This window comes from Triplophysa rosa, linkage group LG14 (genome assembly GCF_024868665.1).
Source record: "Triplophysa rosa linkage group LG14, Trosa_1v2, whole genome shotgun sequence".
Lineage (NCBI taxonomy): Eukaryota > Metazoa > Chordata > Actinopteri > Cypriniformes > Nemacheilidae > Triplophysa > Triplophysa rosa.
In genome coordinates this window covers 17,301,731-17,314,190 of record NC_079903.1, presented here as the reverse complement: position 1 = coordinate 17,314,190, position 12,460 = coordinate 17,301,731, and the positions used below count along the sequence as shown (strand labels likewise).

Here is a 12,460-nt window from a genome sequence, read left to right as displayed (position 1 = left end):
AGGCAACAAGGCAAAATGAAACATGACAGATGAAGTCTGGACAATTCAATATAGTGAAACTTTGGTTGTGTTTACCTAGTATATTGATTACGTAAACAAACACTTGTACCTTTTTTGCACTGGTTTGTGTATTTGAAGAAACATTCACCATGTATGTTAATGGATCATCTGCTCTTTCTCTAGTACTAACTTTGCACTCTTTGGATCTGCCTCAGACAAGCATTTACCCCGCGTTCATATTTGGCACCGCAACATACTTGATTATCTTACTTTGTAATCTAACAATTGTCATGACCATTTGCTTGAATAGAAATCTTCATAAACCAATGTACATATTGTTGGTTAACCTGGCCAGCAATGACATAATGGGTGCTACAACACTTTTTCCTCAGTTGTTATATAGCATATTGTCTCAGGACAGATCAATTTCTTACCCTGTCTGTTTCCTTCAAGGGTTTTTCGTGCACATGTATGGTAGCACGTCTTACTTAATTCTTAGTGCTATGGCCTACGACAGATATATTGCCATCTGCTCCCCATTGAGATACAGTGCCATCATGAATAATGAAAACTTAGTGAGGATCATAACAGGAATGTGGCTCTTCAATTTTATTATTATATTTGTCATTTTCGCTCTCCTGCTGCCTTACAAGATTTGCCAGACGCACATTGCAGATCTTATCTGCTATAACCCACCTTTAATGAAACTTGTGTGTGAAAATACACAAGTAAACAACATCTACGGGCTGTTCACCTTGGTATTATACCACTTTATTTCACTCTCTGCTGTGACATTTACTTATATTCAGATACTAATCGCTTGTGTCACAAAGAGGCAGTCTGATGCCAAGATGAAGGCCGTTCAGACATGTGGTACTCATCTGGTGGTTTTCTTGTTCTTCGAGTTCAACACCTTTTTTCCTCTTATTGCACACCGATCTGAATATATTCCAGTGTATCTGCGCAGGGTTTTTTCTGTATCTGTTTTTATCTTTCCTCCTATTCTGAATTCACTCGTTTATGGTTTTAAAACTAAAGAGATTAGACAGAAAATGTTCACTTGTTTGAAGAGAAAGATAAGCAGCATCTGAAGTAAACTGGAGCTTAATGATATCATAAAACATGCTTGATGATTATTATTATATGATTTTCTTACTCATGGATGCAGGTTCTTTTCCATATTCATAAACAGTCATATACCAGAAATCTGTTCAAGTTTGTAAAGATGCATTACAGAAAACACTGAGGAGGCAGAGAATGTTTTTCACTGAAAGTATAACTTAAAACAAAACAAACAAAAATAATAAAGCTCTAATGTTAAATATAGCTCATTCTGTTATTAATGTTTGTTTTTGAATGTGTGCATGTTATTCATGCATGTTATTTATTATATTTATCAAATATTATAATTGTTATATGGTCATGCTAGATTTTTCAAATGTGTAATTTTTAAATAAACTTACATTTAACACACACAGAAAATGCATTTCTTTTAGAAAATAGTAAAAACTTTTCAGTGTATTGTTCTTTAGTGTATTGTTCTAAATAATTTACAAACAGTATACAGTGCACAAACACAGTATTTAATACTTTAAAACTACACAGTAGCGAAATGCGAGAGGACATTTATGCTCTGTGTTTATCACAGGTGTCAAACTTTAGTTCCAATTATCTGTAACACACCTGTAAAAGGATGCAAGGATATATATTGAATTGTTTTCCCAGTTTTTCTTGTAAGTTTGTTGTCTTTTTCTGTAATTTTAAGTTTTTTGACTGTATTTCATTCGCAACACTGGTCACACCCTCATGGGTTGTTAAAGCTACAGATTTACAATAATCGTATGAAAGTGCATGTGTATTTTTGTGTGCATGCACCTGCATTTATTTTCTTCCTCTATTCATGAGTTTGATTTGTTTACAAACAGGAAAACGTCCACATCCACAATGCAAAATGTTATGTTTATTGTTTTGAGTTACTAGGTGTATGCGAAACAGCTTGTTGTCATGTACTTAATATACTGGTTTATTAATTTACTAATCTACCCATGCATTCAGTCATTCATTTAATTCGTTATTGATTCTAAAGTTAATGCATTGGTCCATTGTGAAACATTTTGCGACACAGCGCTTTCCCACACTTTCACCAGCAGAGGTCCTAGTCGAGCTCGGATTCAAAAAGCTTCGCGTAATGAACCTTTTTCCGATACAATTTTGTTGAAAGCTTCAGAGGTTCAGAAAGCTTCACTTCGCCATCAGTATAAAATTGTCCACATGACTCTGGTGGTTCAGTATAAATTAATATAATGTGACGAGGATACTTTTTTTGCGCAAACAAACAAAACTAACGACTATATTCAAAAACTTCCTGATTTGAGTATTAGTTTACAGCGCGCGTTCCAGAGAGCCACACGACGCATGTGCGGTCTGATGTAGAGTGTGGTCAGAACGAGCATGCGTCGAGCGATGCTGACACCGGATGCACTTTCGTGTAGCTGGTGTGTTTGGTTGCATTGCAATCTATGGAGGAGTCAGAAAGCTGTCATGATAACTCTCTGAGGGTTTAGCATGGTCGTGTGCATGACATATAAATGTATTTGGTCTTGGCGGAATAGATCTGCTACGCTGCTGCAGCGGAGCAAGTAAGGAGACTTGCTACTGCCAGTACATCCACAACATGCTGCTGTGTGCTTATAAGAAATGCTGCTGCTGCACATATAAGATATGAATAAACCCCATGCTTACGTGGTCACCTTGTAGCAGATCTATACGGGTGGAGCTGGGGAAGGAGGAGGGTTCTGAAACACGCTGCACTGCTGCAACAATCACTAGCCGAGATTTAAACATAGAGCAGCAAGCTCATTGGCTGCTGGTACAGAGGGAACCAATCACTTCGCCGTGTAGTAGTTATTATGTCGGATAAGTTAGACTTAGGACTGGACCGTCTAGAGTTTCATGGCAGAACTAGTGTAATTTCTGTCATGATAACTCTAGGAGGGTTTAGCATAGTAGTGTGCATGACATATAAATGTATTTGGTCTTGGCGGAATAGATCTGCTACGCTGCTGCTGCTTCTTCTGCTGCTGCGGCGGCGAAGCAAGTAAGGAGACTTGCTACTGCCAATACATCCACAACATGCTGCTGTGTGCATATAAGGAATGCTGCTGCTGCACATATAGCATATGAATAAACCCCCATCACAGCAGGAGACACAAATTTATCAATGCAAGCCAAGGACAGGAACACCCCCCAACAGATCTATCGCCAAGACATGTGTACTGTTGCTGCCCCAAAGGACTATGTGACCGCATGTATTACTATCTATGTGTGCCTGGGCTTTCATGCCGACCGGCTTAACACTAATGGCCTACGCCTATGTGTGCCTTGGCTACCTCGCCGACCAGCTTAGCGTTAGTGGCTTATAACTATGTGAGCCTTGGCTACCAAGCCAACTGGCTTAACTCTGATGCCTATGACTATGTGAACCTGGCTTTCATGCCGACCGGCTTAACACTAATGGCCTACGCCTATGTGTGCCTTGGCTACCTCGCCGACCAGCTTAGCGTTAGTGGCTTATAACTATGTGAGCCTTGGCTACCAAGCCAACTGGCTTAACTCTGATGCCTATGACTATGTGAACCTGGCTTTCATGCCGACCGACTTAATTCTAATAGACACGCACTAAGTGCAAGTTAATTAACAAGATATGTTGCAGTCCAAAGATGAGAACCCAGCATCCACCAGAGCAATTATCAAGATTTAGTGAGATAAGGTCATTGTTACTTATTTTCAAGCCATTAATCTATGAAGCACATGCTTCTGCCATTGCGCACGCTTAGATAAACATAGATTTACTCACTGAGTATGGCGGCCCCAGAGTAGTGGGGCAACTCTGAACAACACTGATTGAGGCTCCCAATTATGGACCGGATTCCAGTAAAAGAATCGGTATTGAAAGATTCTTAACAAAGATGCATTTATTGACAGTCTGGATGACATCTGCACCACTTATTTTGCAATGATATCTGTATTAACGATAAGGAGTATAATACAACCATATACTGAGAACCATTGCACACTGACTTTATAACAAATATATATGAATAATATAGACAGTCAATCTGCGTCATTACGGAAATAGCATGGTGTAGTTGGGCAATAACGAGTTAAAAATGTAAACACACGTGTGACACTGCACAAGCTAATGCTATTTAGCATATTCTCTCGTGGCAATTTACGGCCGTTACGGCGCTCATCGCTCGCCAGTGGTGGCCACGAAGATTTAGTTACAGGAGGGCATGAACGCATAATACGGAGCATAGACAAGAGGCAGAGATGAGCATTCATCCATTGTCTTCCTGTGCAAAACTTAAATCAGTCCATGTGGACACAACTTGGACAGCTGTACACTAGTAAAATACAAACATTAGCCTTTTCATATGTTACTTCGGCATGTTTGAGCGATAGCTCTAGACTGCATGATACTCGTGCTGTACCAACGCAGATGTGTAAATGTTGCTGCTAAATGTTAGCTCAAGCATGCAATGCAAGACTGCTAACATAAAAATGTATTTGCTGTTACGTGGTTAATCATTTTAAATTAATTAGGCAGACCACACGTTATACACAGCGAGTAGTAAGGAGTAAAGATCATTTACTTATCTAAAGTCTGGATGCTTCTGAAACGCGCTGCACTGCTGCAACAATCACTAGCCTAAATTTAAATGTAGAGCAGCAAGCTCATTGGCTGCTGGTACAGAGGGAACCAATCACTTCGCCATGTAGTAGTCATTATGTCGGATAGGTTAGCCTTAGGACTGCGCCGTCTAGAGTTTCATGGCAGAACTAGTGTCATTTCTGGTGGAAAACGAAGGTAGGGATGTTAAACTAATTGAGGGTGAGTAATTAATGGCAGAATTTTCATTTTTGGTTCCCCTTTAACCTACCCCCAAACCCTAAACCTAATAGTGAATATAAAAAGATATAAAATGTAATAGACCGAAATATACAGGAAAATTATCGTTTTAGTAACAACATACCATTAAAAAGATATTTTATAGTCGCAAATCCTACTCCTACCTCTAAACCAAACCATAACTTTGTCTTGTTTCTTCTAAATTAGTTGGCAGCAGAAATCACACAGAAATGATCTGTTGAACACTAAGATATTTAGAAGAATGTTAGCAGCTGAGATTTCTAGGGTAGTCAAAATGGTGGTCAAAAGTGCCCGAGGACTGTTTGTCTTTTTTTATTCTTCAAATGATCTTCTTTTGTATTTAAAATAACAAAAATATATACAATATTTTTTTTCTACTATGGCAGTCAATGGTGCCCCAGAAATCTTAGTTGCTAACATTCATTCAAATATCTTTCTTTGTGTTCAAAGGAACAAAGAAATGTATACAGGTTTGAAACAACTTGAGGATGAGTTATTCATGACAGAATTTGTATTTTTGGGTGGAGTATCCCTTTACGAAAGAATTAAATATATTTCATGATATTATCTTAATTACTGTATATACGAGGCTTTGATTCATAAAAAAAGATCAGATAAAAGACATACATTTTACATTATAAAGTCAAAACAGTTCCAGTAGCATGGTCTGAATGGAAAACATCCACATTCTGTGACACTGAAAAAATTGCTTGATTTCAGTCTTGTTTTTATTATGTACTGTATTTCAGGAATGGGTAATCCAAAAATGAAAATCGTTTATTCATCCTCACTACATTTCAAACTTGATTGTGAAACATGTAATAAGATATTTTGAAGATAATATTTTAAAAAGTGATAAAATTACGTGCTGACAACTTTTCCTTTATGAATGGCCAAACATGGCATATATTTTCATTGTCAATATGATAATAAGCTGCTAGGCTGGTTGTTTGTTGTAGGCTGGAACTGTGTTACAATGTTGACATTGTGGGAGTCAGAAGCAAATTATGCTTATTAACATTATGCTCAATTAATCATTTTAAAAAATCAGAACTTTCTGTTGAGAAGTCATAGGAAAAACAAGCTGTGAAATTTCTTATGAATTAAACAGACCAAGACATAAATAAAGACAAAAATAAATGAGCTTATAACATGAAATAGCCTGCAGAAAAATCACATTACTTTTAAAGTGAAACCGTAAAACTAACACATTTAATCACAGTGTTGATATATCCCACAATATATCCCAAATGTTATGACACATAAACCTTTCGCTGAAACAATTTGAACAAACTGACCCTGATTTCTTTAGTTCTCAGTCCATATATAATAGGATTCAATGTCGGTGGAATGATCATAGCAGCTACTCCACTGAATTTTCTTAAGTGAGGAGAAATATCTTTTATCCTGTACGAAACAATCGTAAACAGGCCTAAACACTCAAACAAGAGGAATATGATTAGATGAGTACCACATGTCTGCAACGCTTTACTCCTCGTGTCAGAGCTTTTGTTTCTGAAACAAGCAATGAGAATGCGCAGGTATGTGTACAAAATCAAACCCACAGTTATTACCTGACAGACAGCTGTGATCATCAGTCCATAAATGTTATTAATGGTCGTGTCTGCACAGACCAACTGCAGCAGGGAGGGATTGTCACAGTATGTATGAGTGAGGTAAGACCTACATCGAGGCAGGCGTAACAACAAAATGAAAAGAACAGTCATTAATGCCCAATTAGAAAGCCAAACCAACGAGATGATTTTCACAAGATGACTATTGCTCATAATGGTGCTGTATCTCATTGGCTGGCAGATGGCGACATATCTGTCATATGCCATAGCAGTCAAAATGAACACAACAGCAACAGCATACACATGTATAAAGAAAGCCTGAGTTACACACGAAGAGAACGTTATGGTCCTGGTGTCAAAGAGGAGCTGTTGCATGAAGTGTGGAAACAGGGCTGTGGAACCTAAAAGGTCATTAATAGGCATATTTATCAGCAAAATGTGCATGGGATGATGAAGAGACTTATCTCGTATGATAGTAAACAAGAGGAGGCAGTTGCAGAACAATATGATGGTATAATTCAGAGCGGCGAAGACAAACGCAGTGATAGCCCTCTCGGGGGGCAGGTCGAAGCTTTGAAAAGACAGCAGAGATGACACATTGTAGATGTTGCTCGCTGAAGACATCATCTGCTTTTGCCCGGAACTGTTAACAAGAGTAGATAATAGAAAATATAACAAGTACATATAAGATCAAACAAGTATGCTGTAATGGATAAATGTGTAATATTTGAAATACTTACAACAAAGTGTGTAAAGTTAGAAATCCTTCATGTTTCTAAATGCAGCACAGTGACAGATGTTATCAAATAACATGACAGTTGTTTTGCATCTATAGTGTTTTTAACATTACTGATTGACTAACACAGAACTCATATAGTAACTTGACCTGACCTGATCTGTCTGCTGGATGAATGTTCATTTTGAGCTATATATAGAGTCTGTGAGGTGTGCATAATAACCCTCGTGACAACTGTCATGATGTCAGAGTCCTAGTACAACCTGAGAGGGATTTAGCTTTTAATGTAACCTTTATGAATAATCACTTTGTTGTCATTACCTTGTTAAAATAAAAACATTCTGTAAACTAGTAGATTTGCAAATTATGTTTATTTTAATATAGGCTTACCACAACCTACTGTATGAACAAAGTCACACAGTTTATAATGTTTTAGTGAATGTCTGTTGATGAGTTATTTTGAGAATTATGAGAATTATTTACTTACACAAATTAATTTACTTGGTAACCAAATCATTCATAATATGCACACATTCATTTCTAGACCTACTCCTAATAAAACTCTGAAAACGACTGTTTCTTATCTTGTCACACAGATCATATTGAATGACATGAATCACGCACATCACATATTTTCCATTCAAAAAGGCATATTGCAGTTTGCATCAATTCAAGTTGTTAAAGTCCCCGTGAACCGGAAGTTGCGATCGTTTTTATTTCCGCATTTTGCCACATTTCCGAGTTGTATGGAATTTCTAATGAGAAAACAGTGGGCGTGACTTACTTTTTTCTGCGATTTCATTGGATGTAAAAAAACAGCTATTGCATTTTGAAATGGAACTGGCAGCAGACTGACAGTTGAAGGGGAGGAGTTAACGGATGCCCCGCCCAAGCCATCTAACATCCGTCATTTAAGATGGATAGTCATTACAGGAAGGATCGAAGTGCATTTTAAGATTTTAACTGAAGATTATGAGGGCACATGAATTTTAAAAAGAGAATAACCCACATAGATGAACTATTTAAAATTAACACAGTAATATTTCATGAAAAAATAGGCATTGTAATTTTTTATTTCACTGGGACTTTAAATATTTAAATCGTGAGACAGCTGTCAAATATAAAATGTTTAGTCACTAACTATTGTTAAAACAGAAGCGTCTGAATATCGCCAAAGCCACTAGAACGCAAGCCTGCAATCTTTAGGCAAAAAAAAAACGGTTAATGCTAACGCCGAGGCTTACAGCAGAACGCAGGAAAGGAGACCAGATGCTAGTTTTTAATGGATGTCAATGGATTTTGTTAGCCGTTATTACACACCCTTCCATCTCCCTATAATAAGAGTATCTCTGATATCGCGTGCTTGGGACCTGTGAGCAGACTTCGTCTTCTTTGATTTTATTGGTCACCGCTCGGCTCTGTAAGCAGCCGTTTCTCAAAATGCATTCTTCAGCGGTCTTGTGTCCTCGTGTTCTCGCTCTACGTCGTTAATAACCATCAAAGTCCGGTTCCAATACTCAAGAACACAAGAACAGAGAATGCATGAAAGTACCCGGATGTGTTCTCGATATCAGGGATGCATCAAACGCAGCCTTGCACCGGTACAGAACCCGCTTGAAGTCCATCCAAGTTGGTTCTTCGGAGGCTGCCTCGCAAGACCGGTCTCCACAAGAACACTAGTCCGTTCTTTGCATTCTTGGAAATGAGAAATGGCCAGTAACTCCCGCCTTCTCTCTATTGTTTGGCCACCTCACTGATTTTGACACCGAGGAGTGATGTTAGATGACTGAGGCGTTGTACAATGTTTTGCAGGCTTGCTGCGCCAAAATACAGTTAGTTTTAGGGAATTATTTTACGACTTTTATTACACACCAGATGCGGCCCTGCGTGAAAAGATGGATGTGTTGCGTGAAAACACTCAAAGTCAATTACATAAGTTTCACACTGACGGCGTAACAATCGGCAGCACTGCGTGTAATTTAACTTAAGTAACAAAATAATTGGTAAAGTTGGTGTCAGTTTTAATAGTTGATCCAGCCCTAAAATTGTAATTGCCCTGTGAATTATTCCCATGCCGAGTATGACGTGTTATTTTTAAGATGTGTCTGTTACATACGCATGCCTCATAACATCCATTCCCATGGTTAATACACAGTACACAAAGAGTCCTTGAATATAAATCAGATGATACAGATGATATCAACAAAGGGCATTTCAACTGGCATGAAGGATGATCACTTAAGTTGGCTAAATATTGCATTTGCTTCCTTTAATGTTTTTGCCATATGATAGGTATCAAGGTGATGTTAGCCTATGTATAAAACATTAAAATCTCAACTAAAAAAATTTTTTCATGAGAACTAATGAGTTTTATTGTGGAGTAATGTGCTATTGTACTCGATACAGAGGAGTAATTTACTTTGAATAAAAGCTTTTTATTCATGTTCTTACATTTTGCTAAATCTGCATTGTACATTGGGTTATACATCTGTTTGGTTTTATTGATAGTGATTGATAATTGATCATTTTACCTGCTGTAGTAAAATATATGTTGCTTTTTTCCATGTTTTAAATGACAGAAAAAACATCACTTAAATGTTCAGATTAAATTTAAACTGGTAATGTAAACATGTTCATGTAAACATGCAATATTTACACGCTTATTTATACAGGTGTTTAGAAAAGGCCATCCATAGAAGGAATACTCACCATGTATCCTAATGGATCTGTTGTGTCATTGGTGCTGACTCTGCACTCATTGGAACTGTCGGGGCCAAGCATTTACTCAGCATTCATATTTGGATTACTGGCATATTTAATAATTTTACTCTGCAATTTAACAATTGCTTTTACTATTTGCTTCAACAGAAATCTTCATAAACCAATGTACATTTTATTGCTTAACATGCCTATCAATGACACGATGGGTGCTACGAGTCTTTTCCCTCAGCTGCTGTATAGTATATGGTGTGAGAACAGACTGATTTCCTACTCTGCGTGTTTTCTTCAAGGCTTTATTGTGCACCTGTATGGTGGTGCATCTCATGTTATTCTTACAGCTATGGCCTACGACAGGTATATTGCCATCTGCTCCCCATTGAGATACGGTGCCATTATGACAAATAATAACTTGTTGAGAATTATAACTGGAATGTGGTTCCTTCATTTTATTATGATATTTGTGCTTTTCTTGCTTCTTTTGCCCTACAAGATTTGTCGGACTTATATGGATGATCTTATCTGCTACAATCCATCCATAATGAAAATTGTATGCGAGGACACACGAGTAAACAACATCTACGGAATGTGCATTTTAAGTTTCTATCACATTGTTTCACTTTCTGTTGTGGCATTTACATACATTCATATATTAATTACGTGCGTTTCAAAGAAGCAGTCTGACGCAAAGATGAAGGCCGTTCAAACATGTGGTACTCACTTGGTGGTCTTTCTGTTTTTGGAATTTAACACTTTTTTTCCTCTCATTGCACATCGATCTGAAAACGTCCCGGCATACCTGCGCAGGGTCTTTTCTATTTCTGTTCTGGTGTTTCCTCCCATTGTAAATCCACTCATTTATGGTTTCAAAACTAAAGAAATTAGACAGAAAATTGTCACCTGTTTTAAGAGAAAGATGGGCAGTGTATGACACGAGCTGAAACTTGTGTTATATAATATTATATTTCTATATTTTATATATAAAGTGCTTTACATGCATGTTGCTGTTCATTAATTGTATCCCTTAATTTTCCTTAATTAAATTTTACAAGATGTGCACTTGCACTGAAAATCCATTTTATTCTGTTATTTTAAGTACTTAAAGACTTTGCCATGCCATGTAAGATTACTATTCTAAACTATTGCAGAAATATAATTACCAAATGAAATGTTGAATAAAAAGTTATTTTTCATGTAACGCTTAAATTGCGTGAATACAGCCCATATGTATTTGCAGGGCCGTTTCTAGCTGTTGGGGGGCCCTATGCGAGATACTATTTGGGGGCCCCTATTTTTTCAAACTCTGAGGTAGAGATTCCTAACTTTTTCATATATTCTGTGACGAGATTTTTCTGTGTTTATCTCCACATTATACTAGTTAATTAATAAAAATGAAGGTAAATGAGTGATGAGCACCATATGATATGAAGGGAATATGTTTGCATATATCTTGCAGTGCATTACAAAGTGGACAACTAGCAGTCCTATGCAGTACAGGACACTTTAAATGTACAGGTTTGTTCAAATTAGTAAACTACATTGTCACAATATATATTATAATAAATTTGGCAAGGGGAATTCAACTAAGTCAGCAGATTTGTCCAGTAACCAAACCACAGTAAATAAAAATACAATAGAGCAAAGAATTGGATAATATTTCATAGCACAGTGATCATTTAAAATTCATAGTGCTGTATGAATAATCTACTGCTATACTGCTACTACTACTACTACTACTAAAAGTAACAATAATCAGTCTGATAATAATTAGTTTTATTTATAAAATAGTAGCACAGGTCTATGCTTGAGACACATTTATTTGAGCCTTTTTGTAAAGCAAACACTGGATAAAGCTGACTTTATTTACATACAAACAAACAATCATAGCCCATTAGCTGAGATAGCTCACATTTATCTGAGGCTAGCTAAAATAGCCAGCATAACAAAAGTAGCAAACTAACTTGTTCAAAAGTTGGCATTATGTGTCCCCCTCCACCCACATCAAATGCCTTATACATTTATCCTGTGATCGTTTTTCTTCATCGGTTTTCTTCTTTTTGCGTTTCTCTGCACCAGATGCATAAGTACGTTTCGATGACATTGTAATTAGCGTTTACCGTTATTCTCATCACTTCAGTGAGAGGTGGGTGGCTGTCAATCATCCCGTCAGACCTGTCGGCAGACGTCACTTACCACGTGACAGCCCAGCCCAAAGGTGATTTTGACCTGATTACCCCATGAACACTTACATGCTTTGCAAATGAATGCATAATGAATGCATGAAATACATGCAAATAAAGACAGGTACTTTTAATTCTCCAAAATATAATAAAATATGAGGCTGAACTTGCAGTTTGGGGGCCCCCTGGTGGCTGCGGGCCCTATGCAGCTGCATATAGCAAGAAACGGCTCTGTGTATTTGTCTTTTTTCTTCTTCATATGAAGCAAATCAAATATGTGCATGAAGCCATTTCCTTAGTTTCAGTTCAAAAGCACAAT

The 12,460-nt window shown here is 37.3% G+C and overlaps 3 protein-coding genes across 3 annotated transcripts; 2 read left to right on the top strand and 1 right to left on the bottom strand.

Annotated features, from left to right (window-relative positions):
* Positions 1 to 149: 149 nt before the first annotated feature.
* Positions 150 to 1,091, top strand: LOC130565145 (putative gustatory receptor clone PTE01). Its single transcript, XM_057351722.1, has one exon. It carries the CDS (start codon positions 150 to 152, stop codon positions 1,089 to 1,091), a length of 942 nt encoding a protein of 313 aa, XP_057207705.1.
* A 5,095-nt stretch (positions 1,092 to 6,186) lies between these two features.
* Positions 6,187 to 7,131, bottom strand: LOC130565000 (olfactory receptor 52E4-like). The gene has a single exon (XM_057351506.1). The coding sequence runs from the start codon at positions 7,129 to 7,131 to the stop codon at positions 6,187 to 6,189; it is 945 nt and encodes a 314-aa protein (XP_057207489.1).
* A 2,822-nt stretch (positions 7,132 to 9,953) lies between these two features.
* On the top strand, positions 9,954 to 10,892 carry LOC130565235 (olfactory receptor 52E4-like). The gene has a single exon (XM_057351824.1). It carries the CDS (start codon positions 9,954 to 9,956, stop codon positions 10,890 to 10,892), a length of 939 nt encoding a protein of 312 aa, XP_057207807.1.
* The last annotated feature ends 1,568 nt before the right edge of the window (positions 10,893 to 12,460 follow it).